The sequence below is a fragment of the Bactrocera dorsalis genome, chromosome 1, assembly GCF_023373825.1.
Source record: "Bactrocera dorsalis isolate Fly_Bdor chromosome 1, ASM2337382v1, whole genome shotgun sequence".
Lineage (NCBI taxonomy): Eukaryota > Metazoa > Arthropoda > Insecta > Diptera > Tephritidae > Bactrocera > Bactrocera dorsalis.
In genome coordinates this window covers 44,541,994-44,561,159 of record NC_064303.1, presented here as the reverse complement: position 1 = coordinate 44,561,159, position 19,166 = coordinate 44,541,994, and the positions used below count along the sequence as shown (strand labels likewise).

Below are 19,166 nucleotides of genomic sequence, written 5' to 3'. Positions count from 1 at the left end.
TTTAAATGTTGACCGCGGCTGCGTCTTAGGTGGTCCATTCGGAAAGTCCAATTTTGGGCAACTTTTTCGAGCATTTCGGCCGGAATAGCCCGAATTTCTTCGGAAATGTTGTCTTCCAAAGCTGGAATAGTTGCTGGCTTATTTCTGTAGACTTTAGACTTGACGTAGCCCCACAAAAAATAGTCTAAAGGCGTTAAATCGCATGATCTTGGTGGCCAACTTACGGGTCCATTTCTTGAGATGAATTGTTGTCCGAAGTTTTCCCTCAAAATGGCCATAGAATCGCGAGCTGTGTGGCATGTAGCGCCATCTTGTTGAAACCACATGTCAACCAAGTTCAGTTCTTCCATTTTTGGCAACAAAAAGTTTGTTAGCATCGAACGATAGCGATCGCCATTCACCGTAACGTTGCGTCCAACAGCATCTTTGAAAAAATACGGTCCAATGATTCCATCAGCGTACAAACCACACCAAACAGTGCATTTTTCGGGATGCATGGGCAGTTCTTGAACGGCTTCTGGTTGCTCTTCACCCCAAATGCGGCAATTTTGCTTATTTACGTAGCCATTCAACCAGAAATGAGCCTCATCGCTGAACAAAACACGCGCGCGAAACACATTTCGAACCGAACACTGATTTTGGTAATAAAATTCAATGATTTGCAAGCGTTGCTCGTTAGTAAGTCTATTCATGATGAAATGTCAAAGCATACTGAGCATCTTTCTCTTTGACACCATGTCTGAAATCCCACGTGATCTGTCAAATACTAATGCATGAAAATCCTAACCTCAAAAAAATCACCCGTTATTAAATTTTGTTTTAAACTTGGGAAAACGTTTACTGAAACATTTCAAAAGTTTATGGTGATCAGTGCCTATCCCGTAGTAATGTGCATGAGTGGTTTAAGCGATTCCAAGAAGGTCGTGAGGACCTCTGTGACGATCAGAAGTCACCGAAAAAAAGTCGTCTTCAGAAGTCAAAAATAAAGACTATGTTGATTTGTTTTTACGATTCCGAGGGTATTGTACCCACCTGGCCAAACGATTAAAGCTGTGTTTTACCTTGGTGTTATGAAGCGTCTTTTGTCACGCATTCGTCGTGCTCGACCACAATACCGTGAGGCAGGGTCCTGGCGCTTGTTGCACGATAATGCGCCGTGTCAACGGTCGACGCTTGTCACAGACTTTTTGAAAAACATATGGAGTTGTTAAGCATTAATCACTCACCCTACTCACCTGATCTGGCACCCTGTGATTTTTACCTATTTGGAATACTTCATTTGCCCATGAAAGGACACTGGTTTCAGGACATTTCAGCTATTCAAAAGGCGACGACCGATATTCTCAAGAGCATTCCGAAAAATTACCAATAAATTGAAATAATTTGAAATACTAAATGACCGGGCTAAATGCTGTATCGAAGCAGAAGAAAAAAAATATAACTTTTGAAAAATATTAATTTTTGTTGTTTTTCTTAACAGTCCTGTTCCTTTTGCGACAGACCTTGTATTACAAAAATAAGCACGATTTTATACCAACCAATTTAGCATATCATAAGTACATAAATACGCACATAGCGTGCAAGTTAACGACAGCCTCCGCATAGCTACGTATACCTTACCATAACTGTAAATAAAATTGAATCTTTGCATTTTGCAATTACACTGTCTCATTAATTAATCTTAATTAACGTTTTAGATTATTTAAGAATTCTATATGCTTTTTCCGTTCTGAATCCAATAATCCATTCTTATCAAAACAATATCGCTCACTCTCACAAGAAGGCATAACAATAACAATTGTAACGAAAACAGAACGCTTAACGTTCTGCTGGAATATGCTGTAACGCTAATATTGTAATTAACTCTTTGTTCTGGATTTAATTAAGCTGATGCTTACGCTTCAGCTTTAGCTTTAACTTCAAGATAATAAGACCAAAATGTATAAATATTAGTATTTCAGAAATAAAGATTTGATTTGTATCTGGCAATTCAATTCTGGGATCACACCTATTCTTATTTCATCCGCGCGTTCGCGGATATAATATATATATTTTTTTAGAATTCCCTCGTCGCGGGAATTAATTGGCGCCCAACGTGGAGCTCGAATTCAAAAGTGCCTACAAACAAGTACAAAATTTTTTTATTTAATAATTTATTAGAAAAGTAACAATGACCAAAAAAGAGTAAGTGAAAAACTTTCACTACAAAAATAACAAAAATAAATGTCTGTTAATAACCAAACAAAAACTGAAATAAAGTTAGTGAGAACAAGCAATGAAGTGACAATCGCAGGATAATAAAAACAAGAAATTTAAAAAAATTTTGTTTAAATAATTGATTTAAAAACCAATAATTAAAATAATCAATTAAAACATAATTAATCAACAAAATACAAAATTACAAAAACAGAAAGAGTGACTTAAATCACAAAAATACAAATATTTTATAAAACAACATCATCAACAGCGGTAACAACAGCAGCGGCAATAATTGCATCATCAGCGGAGGTGGCAACAGCGGCAGCAGCAATTATAAAAGGACAACAATATCAACAGAGACACAAACAAAATATATTTAAATTGTCATATTGCGACAGCGGAAGTTATAACAGAGTCAGCGACAGAATATATTTGTGGCAACAGCGGCAGCGGAAATTATAACAAAGAAAGCGGCAAAATATATTTGTAAGTTGAATTTAAAATTAACCGAAGGTTCGGCTTCGGCTTCGGTTTGCCGAACATTCGGCTTTGAAAATGCATTCGCATACTTTTTGGCGATATTTATTGCTTTACGTAGAGAACATTTTATGTCTTTTGCTGTGACAGTTGCACAACGCAACATTGTTGTCAATATCAGCTGTTCGCAGATTGGAACAAACAAACGCGTTGGTAAGGTGTTAAAATAAAAACAATTTACTTATAATACTTCTATTTTTCTTTAAGCATTTAGATTAAGATGTCCAAGATTTGGGATCATTTTGTTCGCAAGAAAAAAACTGCCATCTGCAATGTTTGCAAAAAAGAATTGTCGCTTGGGCACGAGGATAAAAAAATGCAAACAACCCATAATACTAAAAATCATTTGAAGAAAATGCACCCGGATAAGTGGAATATATTTATAAAGTCGACGGAGATTTCCAGTTTAAGTATTCCACAGAAAAGAAAGGCAAACGAAAGCGAAATTAATATTATTAGCGACAAATTGCAAATTACCATGCCAGAAGCAATCGAACGCACAAATTTGTGGCCAGATGATCACCCGTTGGCACTTCAAATAGATAAAACTATAAGGGATCTCATTATTGTTGATATGCTTCCCTATAGCATAGTGGATGGTGCAGCATTTCAAAGGCTTAATTTTGGAAATCCAACTATGCCATCGAAATACAAACTGAAAAGTGAAAAATTTTTCAGAACATCACTGATACCGGACACTTACGAAAAAGTTTTAAAAAAGGTTGTGGATGAAAACGCTCCAGCTCTGAAAGTATTCGACGCAGTACCCGACGCGGGAAGCAGCGGAAGACCTCCACTCCGTTGGAAGGACCAAGTGGAGAAGGACCTGGCTTCGCTTGGAATATCCAATTGGCGCCACGTAGCGAAGAGAAGAAACGACTGGCGCGCTGTTGTTGACTCGGCTATAATCGCGTAAGCGGTGTCTACGCCAGTAAAGAAAAAGAAGAGTATTTTCTCTTGACCAGGACAGCGTGGGATATAATTGTTCACATCAATTTATTTCAATACTCGTTTGAAAGGCAGCTAATTTCAAATTTGCTAAAATAGGGGAGAAGGATGAAAAGGAAGACTAGGTCAGTGTTAACCTTCAAAGGATCATTATACTACTCTTTTTTTGACCTGATGAATGAAGAATACTTTTGGTGTATTGAATAGACCTTACTGTTCTCAGATGATCAGCTCTTGAACTTGATTCTCGATAATGGTGGTGATTTACCCACTTAGTACATGAAAAGTTCACACGAACACGAAGGGCCTCAAAGATTTGAGCAAAGAAACTGCAACCGGTGTTCTCAACTTATAAGAAATGGTGAAGAAGAGACGTCTCGGTGCCAGCCATCAACGTCAACGACTCGGTGACCAAGAGTAAATTCTATAATCTATAATGGTTGTCGCGAGTCGCTAATTGATGGTATTAAACGGCTCACCGATGTGATGATTGCTAGTAAAGTGTACTATGCTGCTGTTACTGGTTATATGATATTGGCAAAAGTTGTGCATAAGCTCTGCGTTGTTTCGGCAGAATCGTTATTGTCACCGAAATCGATTATATCATTGCTTTGTAAGCGGCTATGAAAGGCTATGAAGTTACCACCAGGGAGCAAGTATACAAAGAAGCTACCATCTTCGTAACTACAACTGGTTGCAAGGACATTATTACTGGCGCACATTTTGAACACATACCCGACGATGCGACCGTTTTTAATATTGGTAATTTCGATTGTGAAATCGACGTCGCATGTTTGAGTGCCAATGCCAAGGAGAAGATTAAGGCACAATTCCGATTTCTTTGGCGCCGCGATTTGAATGTACTAGCTTTGGAAAGAGGAAGTCCTCCTGATTAAAAAATATATGTTATTGGTACCAAACACGCTTAGTTTATGAGATATTCGACCCAAAATTTAAAAAAATCGCAAAATTCGAACATTTCAAGAAGCTATTTCACTACATTAAACACACTTTATTCACATTTTTCACATCGAATTAATTAAATTACACTTTTAAATAAATCCACATTTTACACTTTTCGCAGGTTTTTACCTAAAAAATCTTTATTTTAAAAATTGCACACTCGTTTGAACCTCCTTTTTTTACCAAAAATTACAACGAAATGGAGCGCTGCCATGTGATGATAAGGCAATTCGCTGAAATTCCGCTTTTCATGAATATGGATATTTTCTTTTTTAAATTTATTAAGCAAATAAGTAATATTATATATGTACATGTCTAAGTAATATTATATAATAATATTATATATACATATGTATAAGTAATATTATATAATAATATTACGTAGTAAAGTATAAAGTATATGAGTACAGTATGAAAACTCAAATTTTGAATATAAAAATATGTATATGTATCGTCACCTAAAATACAAACAATGTATCATCAAAAATAAATGGAAATCGCTGACAGACATAATAACCAAAATTTATCCATTTTATAACGAAAACTAAAATTTTTTGAATTTTTATTGAAAATATGAGTGCATGATAACCAAAAAATATAACCACTTTAACCACTTTATAACAAAAACTCTATATTTTTAACGCAGAAAGGAGTACTACGCGAAAGTACTTCAGTCACCCCGGGTATTCGCTCGTAATATTATATATTATAATTTACTTATCTGTGTTTATTACATTCATGTATAATACATATGTACATATATGGAAAAGTGTTCACATATTCAATTTTTTTTGTAAATAGAATAGAATAAATGTAAAGTAGAAATAGTAGAACTACTATATAGTAAGTGTAGAGATTTATTACGAATGCGTTCTCGCATACGATTACTCAGTTGAAGAAATTCTGATCTTAAATTTTCTTTTTTATTTTTTAACGTTCTTAATTCCTTTTCAAATTTTGAAAATTTCTCTTGCACTTGTGTATTATTTTCTGTAATCTGTTGTACCAAACGCTTTTCTAACTGCGTATTATTTTCAGTCATTTGTTGTGTAAGGCAAAACTTTAACTGTGATGTATTTGCAGCTATTTGCTGTGCCAGACGATTTTCTGTTTGCACTGCATTTTCTGAATTTTCAGCTATTTGCTGTGCCAGACGATTTCCTGTTTGTACTGCATTTTCAGCTATTTGCGTCATTTGCTGTGTCAGACGATTTCCTGTTTGCACTGCATTTTCTGTATTTTCAGCTATTTTCTGTATAGCCAATAACAGCATGTTCATGTCTACACTTGATGTTCGTTGTTCTTCTACTTTTTCTTCTACCTTTGTAGAAGTTTCTGGCCCATCAAATTCGAACTCGTCCACATTAATTCCACCCGCTTCCATTGCTTCACGTAATCGTGCCTGCAGATCCGCCTTTTGCCCGCTTATCGGCAAATTACGCTCCTCCAGTTCCTTTTTTAATTGCTGAATTCCCAATTCTCCGAATTTAACCATCTTGAATTTCGATTATTTGACAATCCCACTTCTGACACCAATTGTTGCGAATTTACTCCTTGCTAGTTTTACTTTACTAGGTTCGTATCTCTGGATTGACGAATAAAACCAAAAACTGTTTAATTCAATTCAACAACTCTTTATTTTACAACTCGTCTACACTATAACAGTTTACTCTTAGCACTGATTCATTACGTTGGCGCTGCCACGGCTTATATAGCCACGCACTTTTAGAATATTGCGTCTGGAAATTACCAGAACATAATGCTATACGGCGCCAGACTCAGCAATTGTTTAAGTAGACAAGCAGACAGCCGCGGCGCCAGATGTCTACAACAAGACAAATGCTATTCCATATACCTACAGCTATTGTTCATAATAAGGGATGCATATAGCAATACAAATACAACTTAATACTACTTTTGTAACAATATGATAAAAAGGACGATACTTTGGAGGTAAGTTGGTTGATAGCATTAATCATTAAGTTAGAAAATTTTCTAGATTTCGAATATTCACCAACGACGAGAGTCTTTCGCTTACAAACGTATATTCTTCTTTCAGTATTACCATTTGCGAGCCATATAGGATGAAGAGATCAGACTGTCAGACTTGTAGACTATATCTCCTCTTTGGAAAAAATAAAAAAAAATTGGTAATGACTCGATTCAACCACAACTTCTATAATTTTTGAGTAAAATTAAATTTTGAAGAGTTTTGCCCCTCTAAAATCAATGGTGTTTTATCTACTGCATACCACATATGTACATGGTGTTCATATGGAAATAACTTATGGATCTGCTATGAACATTATTTAAAAATCATTTAATAGTCAATACAACTTTGGGTTACTTAGCGATAGAAAGTTCGAATGTATTTGAGTGACTGCGAAGAATTTTTGTCATCGTAATATACTAAATCAAAATTAATTTCTATTTTCATATTATTCCCTTTTTTGTAAGCCATATCTAGATTAAATTGTTTTAATTTTTCGTTTTCAGCTGTTTAATTATTTGTCAAATCTTAATTTTTTATGTTGACAACACCAATCAAACTTAAACTGAAAATAGTTGAAAATCGTAATACAATCCATTTGTGTTCTTCTGTTTCTACGCGATACTTATATGCCCTATTGCTAAGCTGATTTCTACGAAAACATCCTAGCCAAAATTACTTGGAGGGGTTCATTGCGTTCTTTAACCGCACCATGTTGGTATTCGACAGGAAACATCTTGAGGCATCTTACTCTGTGTTGCACTGCATCCAGGCGACCATATCGCTTGCCAATAACGATCAAGTGTTGCTACTTGATAATTTAGTAGCAGTTTTGTAATTACCAAGTGTAATGCCTAAACTCTTCGTCCAGTTCGTAAATATGGTTGATGTGAATTTGATGGGAGAGAGTGCTAAGCTTCATGCAGAGAAGAAGCGAGAAAGCTGTTTACTTTTGAACACATGCCATGTTGTTGTTTTAACGGAGTTTCCAAACCCCATTTGGGGTGATTAGGGTTATCGTCGACGTCAACTAACGGGAGGTCCAAGAAAAATGCTGTTTCGACAGGGTCGGACCAAAGGGAAAAGTGTGTCAGATGAGAGGGGTTGGCGGGGTATGCAAAGAGGTGGCCAGTGTCATGGGGAGACTCATTGCACGCAGGACAAATGTTGGATATGTTGGGGTCTATTCTGAACAAGTAGGAGTTTAACCTGCTACAATATCCAGAGCGAAGCTGCGCAAGGGTCACTCGCGTTCTCTCGGCAACTCAAGCCCTTCGTCTGCAATAGATGGAGATTTGACTCCAATAACGCCATTCACTGGAAGGGAGTCAGTGTAGGTGTCGATAGCTCCACAGTTAATGGCGGTCAGCACCTGTCGGAAGTTAGTTGCGTCCGAAGTCCGGTCGGCGTATTTTTCGATGTCGTCGTCGTAGTTGAGGAAGGACCCCTTGATATTCCTAGGAGGCGGTTCCGTTCCAAGCAGGTGGCTGCAGGGGTGATTTCTGCAAAAACATCCCAACAGGAAATGCTTGGAGAGGAGTTCATTATGCTCCTTAACTGGGAGCATAAGCATTTTACCATGTAGATGTTCGATGGGAGACATCAAGAGGTATCCTGTCATGGTCCGGAGTGCAGTGTTCTGACAAGTCTGCAGCTTCTTCATCTGCATTCCACTGCATCCAAGCGACCATAGTGGTGCGGCGTAGTTGAGGACCGGCCGGCCGATTGCTTTGTATGATGCCAACAACGTTTCTTTGTCTTCTCCTCATGACCTGCAGAGATACCAGCGGGATCTTGTATCTTCTACTGAATAAAACCATCTCGGTTTCGGCGGTAGTTTCTTGCGAACACCTTGCGAATCGACGTTCGCTAACGGATACTTCCTTAGGAATGGGTAAAGCGTTGAGGGTGTTCTCAGTAAATTCTGTGAAGTCGACACAGTTAGCTTTGTTAAAGTTAACGAAGGTGCAATTGTCCACAGGTTGATCAGAATGGGAGTCATGTTGAATATTTGAGCTTCTATGGACCGCCGAGCTCCTCTGTTGGTCACTCAGGTAGAGCGACGGCGCTGTGCGCGAACTGTGTGCAGATTGCACAGCCGTGCAGGCTAGTGTCGCAGTTTGCGTTGTCAACATGGGGTCACGTAACTCGTGGTCCACTCGTATGTGTTTTAAGGCCTGATCAGGTCTTAAGGTGGCTGTAAACGACGAGAGTAATTCTTATGAGAATGTATAATTTGCCTCATCCTCATCGTGTACACAGCGTTGACAACGCATTCACATTCTCAACATAGACGCATTCTCATTCTCAATGAGACCATTTACGTCGGTCGTGTAAATAGAGTGGGTGAGAATATGCAAACACTCTCACGACTCGATTTTATTCTCATTTGCAGCAAGTGAGAATATTTTTTCTCACCGCGTGCTTTTTTGATATTTAATTTGTATTTCTTCATTATTGATATGATAATAGCGTGTGCAATGGATTCAGCAAAAAAGAAAGTAAAATTATGTGATATTGGTGTGAGTATTATTATAGAAATTTTTTATTTTCTTTGTCTAGTTTGTATTTATCATTGCTTTTGTATATATTTTGTTTATAGAAATGGAGTGATGAAAAATACATCAAATTGTTCGAATTTCATGAAGAAAATCCTATGCTGTGGAAAAAAAAGTGATGCTCAGTATATGGATATAAATGCAAAATCACGTTTATATGTAGAAATGGGTAAACAATTAGACTGCGCTGGTGAAGAAGCAAAGCTGAGGTTCTGAAGCATGAAGCAAACATACCAGAAAAATTATAAAAAACTTCCAAAAAGTGGTAGTGCAGGTGGCACTCAAAAAAAATGGAGATTTACAAAAAACCTTTCCTTTTTGTATAATGAAATGACAAAAGCCGGACCTATAGATAATTTGGTAATAATCTATCGCTTTATTTTTATTATATTCTCTAAAGTCTAAACAAAATTATTCGAACCAATTAATTATTATATCCACACATTCGGTATTGGAATGGAACTTCACCTGCTTGAGTAACAAAAAATTCTGTTATTTCCTTTGAATCTCTTTTGCTTCATTTGTTGCGTTTTGTGTTTGAACTGGAGCTAGAGAAATTAGTTCTTCTGATGATTCCAAACGCCAGTTACTAGGAATTAATGCACCGTTTTCTTCTGCATCAGCATACGATGTTGGTGAATAAAGATTTTGTGTCCGTCTCATGCAAAAATTGTGTAAAACACATACAGCCGATACGTAGGCTGCTATATATATCTCTGGACTAGGCAACACTAAGTGTTGCCAGGTGCAATCTGATTGAATATAGTGAAGGATTGGCATCTATATTGAGGAGAATTGGTAAACAAGACGAAGCTTATGCTGAAGAATTGGAATTAAAGTGGCACGCTGAAGGTATTGAAAGTTTGAAATGTTTGTCTACCAGACTTGCCTCCCAAGAAAGAGAATGAGCATTAGTTTTTTCATTCATTCAATTTAATTTTAGTTTTAAGAATACCAAAGTGTTCACCCAAAGGAAAATGTATTAAATAAATTTATGTTTTTATATTTACCTTCAAATAATCTTCTTTTAGTATGTTGTAAATAGCTTCACACACGTCAGTGATTATTTTACAAATCGTACGTGGCGCAATTTTAAACACAATAGACAAGTTGTTGAAACTATCGCCTATTTAAAAAAAGCACATTCAACTCAGGTAAAATTGTTGATTAATTTCCTAGAAATAATTACCTGATGCCCAATAGAATAGAATAGCAGCTAGACGATTACTACTACTAATTGCTTTCCTCATATTTGTGCACTTTTTTCGTATCAAAGGTTCAATCTTTTGATGAATTTCTTTAAATTCAACAAAAGTGATTCTTACAAATTTTTTGTAAAATTCACCCTCTGCTTCCAATTTCTTTATTAAATTTTCGTACACATTTTCATGGTCACGATCTAAATAAATTTCGCGACTCCAAATTCTTGTTTTTTCCTATTTTCCTCCTCTTTTATTTCGTTTAGATATTTATTAAAACTTAAAAAACCCAAAAGCAATTTACGTCTTTTCGACATGTTCACTTGGCACACAAAACCACAGAGCTCGACAATATCACTCTTCTACAATAAGCATTGCCATATGAATTCTCATGAGCTTTATCATCATCATGTAACTACATGTGAGAATGGGCGACAATACTCTCACTCAAATGACTCTCATTCTCCGTCTTTTCGTTCTCAGAGAGAGTGAGAATAGCTATTCGTGTATATAGGCTTGAGAATTCTCATACCAATCTAATCGCATTCTCATAAGAATTACTCTCACCGTTTATAGTCACCTTTAAGATGGCTCCATCCATTGCATGTGTTCCACCTGACCCAGATGGAGCTTGGGTTTAGCCTTTTGGCGCAAACGCAGCAGAAAAAATTCCTCCGGACCCGCGTTGGACGCAATGCCAGCACGAGTCAGGAGGATACGGAGAACCCTGCAAGGCGTTGATCTAATGACGAAAAACTTAGATTAACTCACCGAACGGGCTGGATAAAATCTTGGTCAATTCCAGTGGGTAGAACCGGCTGTCGTTGGTATTGGAGTGAACACATGCCATAAATTCTATTTCTTGACAACATGAGGTGATGGAATTCCCTTTTAGTGGTTGTGACAGTTACAGGGCCTCAAGTGTCTTCACTACTGGTGAAAGGAGAGTTATCGGACAATTAGACTCCCCTAGGCTCGCGGATTTCTTAGGTTTCAGTAGAGGAACCCTCCTCTAACTTTCCACACATCGTTTATATGAAGAGTGGTCAACGACACGTTCAGGATCTTAGTTAGGTATTTTACTTCCGTTGACCCTAGAAAATTTCGGCTCCCTGGTGACATTCTGAACCTCTTCATCAGTGAAAATATGTCGCGCACAGACTTTTGTCGGCTTACACGTTGTATTTAGGAATTGATAGTTGCCGACTAAATATAGAGTGTCTAGGAATGACGTGATGTTGATAGCTCGTGGCGGCCATGTTTGTATACGGATTTGTGTCAACTTTTGCCAGTTGAGTAAGGTTTGTTATTTCATCATGTCATATTTAACTTTGGTACAACGCTTGGAAATTGTTTAAGATTATTACGCAAATTTAGGTTCTCCAGTAGCCACCGCAAGAGCTATTCACGCAAAACACGGTTGTCATAATATTTCTTCTGGACGCGCTATTCAACGCATAAGTAAAAAATTCGAAAAGTATAATAATTTCCACGACTCAGGCGAGTGTTGAGGACAACCCGAACCAGCCTGTTCAATGTCGTTCTGTACAGTTAGGTCTCTTTGGTTGACAATATGGCAAATTTTACGATTACATTTAGCTCTGCAATCGTATAAGATGTCAGCAAACAAAATTGTCTACATTATTTTCTCGGAAGGTAATGATAAATCAAAGTTATTTAATTTTAATACTACGACGTTTTTGTTAGTACACCTTGTATATTTTAGAATTCGCAATATTATTGTTACGAAATAGGCTGTTAAAAGCTCAGTATTCTTAAGAATCGACCCCACAAAAACCCTATGACACGGCTGCAATTTGTTCATTGTCTATAGCCAATCTAAATTTAAAGAGAGCAAGTTCATATGCAAAATTGTATAAGAGTTGCCTTTTATTATTTTCACGAATTCTTTACATACATATGCCAATAAATATATACATGTCTTAATTTATGAGACTACAGATACACCACACTTAATCTTAATATCTTCGTCCATGATACAAAATATAAAAACTCATCAATGCGAAAGATATGTTAAATATATGAATGAGAATATGATTAAATCAAATATATTTGGTCTTGTATGTATGTTTGAAATCATTAATGCATCTAGACATCCCAATAGTGAAGTCTCAACGTTAATGTTAAGTGCAGAGTAGACCAAAAAGCAAATCGTCATATGTACAATATACATATGTTTCTTGATTAAAACTAATTTGATTATGATAACAAATTCTTCGATACTATATATATGCCTAGTAATAGTAATTAAATCAGAAATGTATGTATGCACATATGATCACGCCATTAAGGGGTCAGTAGGGTAATCTGGCATGTTTTTTGAAATTTTTTTTCATAGAAATTTTTATTCTACAATAGAACTCTTTTCACATATCATGAAGTATATCGTGGATTGTTTTCGGAATTTTTTGATGACATCTGTCGGAGAAATTGTTGGGTGCATGAGATGTACGTGAATGGTCATCGTCCCTACTAGAATCATGAAAAAATGTAATTAACGTTTTTTTATTTTAGTTTTTCCCCGATGTTTATTTACATAAATTTTGTCAATAAATTATAAGAAATATAGGGACCATAGCCAGGCGTTTTGTGAACATTTTAACCCTCTCTTGCTTGAATTAAAATGGGCGGAGCTAAAACATTTTTTAGGACAGATATATGTTAGTCTTAACTCAAGTATGAAGTGATAAAAATCTCAAAGTCCCTAGTGTCTTAGTTACAGGATATTCCCTATAGACAACAGCACTTTTACAAAATCATTGTCAACAAACTAAACACTTTTCCAATGACTTATTTTTATTTTTTATAACTATTATACCTTTATTTTTTTGTGTTGTACCATTGGATTTACAATAAAACAGCTATTTTAATCTTTTTAAACACTTTTTGCGTAAAGACCTTTTTCGCGATCTTGACAATTTCACTCTACGAAAAACGCCTATTGCATGAACCCTTGCATAGCTTACAATAGAAAAATTCACAGTGTGTATGCTTACACAATACACCAGAACCCGCGTAAAAAAAATTTAAATAACGGGACTTAGAAGCATATATGTACAATGTTGCCTATAGGCAAGGTTAAAAAAAATTAAGCAAATCGGTTGAGTATTTCGACCGGAATCATGTCCGTTAGTTTAAAAAAGTGTGTGTTTGAGAAAAACGCGTTTAAAGTTTGAGGTGTGCACTCCGAGCGCTTGGAACGTCGAGCGGTATTATTATTTTTCGAAACCTTCCAATGGTAAAGTGGGTTTCTAATTCTAAAAAATTGAAAAATTATTACCCTACTGACCCCTTAAATTTTGATTTACTTTTAGGGGAGAGTTTAAAAACTTTAAGGTGTAATCTCATATGATACGCTTAGTTGAGGTATACACCTTCTTTTATTGCTTTCAAATTTTAAGAATATGTCTTCAAGTGTTGTCTCGTTCAAGGAATAATCTACCACAAGGTCTGTCTTTCTACTTGCGAAGGCTTCCGTTTTTTTAAAAACATCGGACCATTTAAGATCATCAACGTTATTTATAAAATAGGTAACAATCCCAGCGTGATTCTCTCGCAACTGACTATCAGAAAATATTTTACACAACTCGGTTGTTATATCTTCAACTACATGAGTTTCCTCAGCTTTTAATTTTACTTTCATTGTGAATCCACCACCGAATCGTTTTTTTAAGTCTGGCACATATCCTGAACATTTAAAGTTTCCACCAGCCATTATCGCCAGTCTATTGCACAGCTGTTCGCATTCATCCATGCTGGAAAATCAAATATAAAATATTTCCATTAAAAACTTCAATCTCTAAAAATCAGAACAATTTTTAATTTAGAAAAGTAAATTACAATTAATACTCTATTTTCTATTTTTGAACGCCGGTTCTACGGACCGAAAGTGACCTGTGACCTAACCCAGATGTAATGGAATTATATAGCTGTGAATAGTGAATTTTTCGTATAGCGTTAGTTGTGAACGAGTTTTCAATTCCCACCACAGCCGTTTCTACGGTCACAGAATAACCGATTTTTATCCGGCAAGGATTGAAACGGTAAATAAGTAGGCCAAGAGCTTACATACATATTTCACATCGACGGATATGTACGGAGTAAATTCGAGGAAAATATTCAGGGGTGTTGTGGAATTCAAGACAGAATTGCTTAGCCGTCAGAATTACAAACCAATTCTGATTTTCAATGGTGTTACAAAATCTGATTGGATTTTCGTCTTTTCAAGCATACGCAAAACCAATATTCGAATCAGCTGTTTACTAATGCGACAAAACTTGCAATTTTTTAATGAGTTCCGAATTAAAGAAAGATTTTAAGAAATAACGTTTATCAAATGAATAAAGACGCAGTTGAGTGTTAAGTTACGTTTATTACGTTTTGTAAATCTTCTTTAAGGGTGGAGCCTGCTTTAGAAGCTTCAAAAAATCGATTTTTTTGTTTGCTTACATCTCTTCAAAAATTTTCTAAGAATATGCCCCAAAGTTATAAGGGGAAATTCGGAATATTGTCGAAGCTAGAAGGGAAATAGTGACCGAGGGTCTGGCAGATACACATATGAGCGCTTGGGCAGAAAGCGAAAACTTTGACGAACGATTTCTCGGTTTTTCATTTTTACGATTTTTCTTAATTATCAAGATAGAAAACAAACTAAACGTATGGAATTGGGGCATTGTTAGAATTTTAACTTTTTTTTAATTTCCCTAGTTTAAATTGGACATAAGTTATTAACAAATATGAATCTCTTTGAATTTTTGGTTTCCGATAGAAATTTCGACCTGCATACTGCTTACCGTTGCTTCCCTAAGACAGATTATCAAAGAATTCGTATCCAAAAAATTTTCGGATGATGTTTAAATATATAAGTATAAACCCTAGAAGTTTCGCTTTAATCAATTATTTCTTTCCCAGGCTCCCCCTTAAATATCCGCATTTCTTTCCAAAACTCAATAATTAAGACATTTCCTGTTTTATTATGTTTTCTCCTATAGAAATAAAGATAAATTAATTCGTAACAATAAAATAGCTTGATTTCTTAACTTACATTTCAAATCTGTGTGCGACTATCTTCTTGCTTTGTTTCTGACAGCAAAACCGATAAAATTGTTTACCGTGACACCCAAAACCTATACAAATTCTGTTTCGAATATCAAACCTATAATATCTGAGTTTTTTTGATTGATTTCAATTCTGATTCCGAAAACTATCAGATTCCACAACACCTCTGATTGTGTATATTGGGACTGAGAAAAATTTGGACGAACTCCTTTTACTTTAGTATCAAACAGGCAGAAAAAAATATTTCAAATATAGTTTTCAAATGCCACGCTTCTATAACATTAAATCATTAATGAACTTAATAAAAAAAAAAACATTTAGCTTTTATTAATTTACAGTAACCAAAGCCCAGCCTAGTTATAGCCGTTATAGTATCGTGGCAAGTCCACCGCTTTTCTTAACTTTAAAGTTTAATCGCGTTTTCTTGAAACCACTTTTACTCTCAAATTCTAATAAAGCGATTTTGAAATTTAGTATGAATATTCTTTAAATATCCCTCTATTTTATGAGCCAGGAAAAACTCTATCTACACTCTAATAGAAAATACTAGGGCATGCAAGTTTATGAATAAATAATAGTTTTTATGGTTTTATATACCTGTGTGATGTAAGTACAACAGTATTGCCACGACTTTGATAATCTTTTATACATTTCCACAAAAATCTACGAGACTCTGGATCCACACCTGTTGTTGGTTCATCTAACAAAACAAGCGAAGGGCTGCCGATCTAAAATATATTGTAATAACAATCCATAAAATAGCTTTTAAGCTATTTAAACTTAATATTTTCATTTACCATTGCAATAGCTGCATTTAATTTACGCTTTGTTCCACCAGAATAACGACAAACTTTAACATCTTTATATTTTTGAAGATCTAATTGCTCCAGCCAATATAAAACTTCATACTTTGCTTTGGCGGAATCTGAAATACCCCGCAACTTTGCCATATAGAATAATGTTTGATATGCAGTCATAAATTCATTTAGACAGTCGGTTTGTGGACAATAACCAAAACGGTATCGATATTCAGACTCATTTTCCATGATATCAATACCATCAATTTTAATTGTGCCTCCAGTAACAGTTAAATTTGCAGCAATCATTTGGAAAGTAGACGTTTTTCCTGCACCGTTGACACCAAGTAAACCAAAGCATTCCTGCTTTTTTACAATAAAATTTAAACCACGTACTGCGACTTTGTGATTGAAGAACTTATATAAATCATAAACCAACAGTGGATAGTGTTTTTCATTTTTCTCTGGAATGAAAAGTGTCCTTATTATGTAACGTAATTATGTAAATTCGGACTTATAACTAATATACATGATGTACTCATATAAAACTAAAAAAGTTACTTCACACATATACAATATTTACCATTCATAATGTCGGTAACTACCGCTTTTTCATTCGTCATTAATTCCTCTTCAATATCAACATTTTCGGTGTTATTCACAGTAACTTGCCGGCACTGATAGCATTTGAACACTCGTTTAATCTGTTCACATTTATATTTGTTTTCTAAAACACTTACAAAGATGACCTACAATTTATAAACTTTCACTTACAAAATAAGAAAAAATATTTTCTACGTACTTACCATTACGATAACTGCAATTATTGTAGATTCTAGAAAGAAATAATTAACACTCAGTACTTTCGGTAATCCTATTATAGGAATAAGTTCATTTCGCCGGGTAAGTAAAAACCGTTCATTGATAATGCGCAACTGGTGATTTAAATTGAAGTCCGGCAATTGCAGTAATATAAATATTTTCCCTTCATTATATTCCATTGCACGTATGTTGCCAGATGTTATTAAAGGTGCAATTGCTTTTAAATAGTTCAATAATTTTTATGCATCACAATAATAGCGCGTTAATTAGCTTACCTGACACAATGAGCATAAAAAGCATATAAGTTGAAATTGTTGATATCGAACGGAAAGCGTTTGCCAAACTATATATAATTGGAAGATAACTGCAGCCATAGAAAAAAATAGACGCAATGATAATAAGTTGTTCGGATAAATTATACAATTCGCTCGGCATCAGTACATATTGCAGAAGGCACAAAAGTATACAAACGACGAAATGCTGCGCAGCATCAAAAACAAATGTTGCAAGCCAAAAAATCGTTCGTGGTATGGCTTGTAACTGCTTGAATTCACTTGCGTGCTCGTGAAAAGGCAATGCAATATAAAAAAATATGCTGAAAAACAATCCTTAAAAATGGAAAGTATATTAAATTCTATTGTTTATTTCCGAAGGCTACTTACCAATTGGCATTATCACTGCAAAGTATTCCAATCGCGTAGGACTTACATCACTAATGTATCTGATAAAGACAAGATATAGTTAGTTTACTCACGTAATAATTTTTGGGATATTCAATTATTTACCTTCTAATGGGAACATAAGTGGTCTCAATTCCGGCAGATTCCCCCATTTTCCAACGAGCAACTGTATCATCAACTAAATTTAGTAAAATAACAGAACTGTGGTATATGTTGCCAGAGAAATAAATATTGAAATTAATATTGTCATTTCTTTCTGTGGTTAAATCAATAACACCGATATAGTTTTCCAAAAAATATGCCAAATTTTGATATTGGAGATTTAGCAAAACTAAAAAAAAATAGTAGCAAATGTATTATTACGCATTTATATATCAGCATAAAACTAATACTTACAATCTGTAATGTTTTCTCCATTCCTCTTTTCCAGACTTTCGACTTGTATGCCATCATATTTCTCAATTTCTGTTTTTAATATATTTAAAATTTCAGTATTGGAACCGTCGACCAGTATAATACCGCGCTGTATGGAATTCAGATTTAAAACCAACTTGTCTTCATAAGTGACTAGCGACATGGAATGCATTAATACCAACGCAATTGCAAGACTTAGCATCGGAAGTAAAACCTATATGTTTTATTTTAATTATTAAAAATATATTTAACATTATATACAAATATGTGATTAATTTCAGTTTTTTTCTTAATGCAGTTAATGTGCATTCAAATATATGAGGATATCATAAGCAATTTGTTTAAATTTGTAGGGACAAATTAAAAATAAGTTTCTTTTAGTTTTACCCCGCAGTCTTTTTTATTAGGTTTTCTTTTAAAGTAATGCGCTTTTAAGACGTGAATAAGGACAAATCTTATTTTTCTAAAATAAATTACAGTGGTTCAATAGTGTACATAAATATTAACACATTTAGGGTAATATTTTTTCTTTTTGGGATGTAGTGCAGATCGCCACCGAGTTGGTGCATATTTGATACCACTGAATGACTTATCTATAGTACTACCAGCCAGATCGATCATGTTTGATAGACGAAAGACACGGCTCCAGTGTTTTAAATGTGCATACGTCCTCCCATTGACGCACGTATTGCAGACAACAAAAGAGAGGGGCGTAAGTACGAAGAGCTTGACGAGTTAGCCGACAAGGGTAATGCCCGAAAAATCTACAAAAAGATGCGGCGATTAACAGAAGTTTTCAAGATCGGAGCATACCTTTATACAACCCTCAAAAGTGATCTAGTGACTGATGTCCAGTACATACTGAAATTATAAAGCGAACACTTCTCCTGTCTGCTGAATGGAAGTGAAAGCATAACACAAGGAGATGGTGAACTCAATTCCTTAATCGATGACGATGGAGCAGACGTTCCATTGCCCGA

The 19,166-nt window shown here is 35.3% G+C and overlaps 1 protein-coding gene and 1 pseudogene across 2 annotated transcripts in view; one reads left to right on the top strand and one right to left on the bottom strand.

The window, feature by feature from the left end:
* The first annotated feature begins 3,506 nt into the window (after positions 1 to 3,506).
* Positions 3,507 to 4,902, top strand: LOC125775478 (adenosylhomocysteinase-like; annotated as a pseudogene).
* A 7,351-nt stretch (positions 4,903 to 12,253) lies between these two features.
* LOC105226157 (retinal-specific phospholipid-transporting ATPase ABCA4) overlaps positions 12,254 to 19,166 on the bottom strand; it is a 47,268-nt gene continuing 40,355 nt past the window's right edge. For both annotated transcript variants that reach the window (XM_011204960.4, XM_049462340.1), the window contains exons 14-22: positions 18,169 to 18,400; positions 17,878 to 18,103; positions 17,755 to 17,813; positions 17,368 to 17,700; positions 17,077 to 17,309; positions 16,854 to 17,019; positions 16,271 to 16,734; positions 16,071 to 16,201; positions 12,254 to 14,170 (exon numbers count right to left, since the gene is read on the bottom strand). In XM_011204960.4, coding sequence (XP_011203262.2) covers positions 13,747 to 14,170; positions 16,071 to 16,201; positions 16,271 to 16,734; positions 16,854 to 17,019; positions 17,077 to 17,309; positions 17,368 to 17,700; positions 17,755 to 17,813; positions 17,878 to 18,103; positions 18,169 to 18,400 — 2,268 coding nt within the window. In that variant the 3' untranslated portion in view covers positions 12,254 to 13,746. The remainder of the gene's footprint in view (positions 14,171 to 16,070; positions 16,202 to 16,270; positions 16,735 to 16,853; positions 17,020 to 17,076; positions 17,310 to 17,367; positions 17,701 to 17,754; positions 17,814 to 17,877; positions 18,104 to 18,168; positions 18,401 to 19,166) is intronic.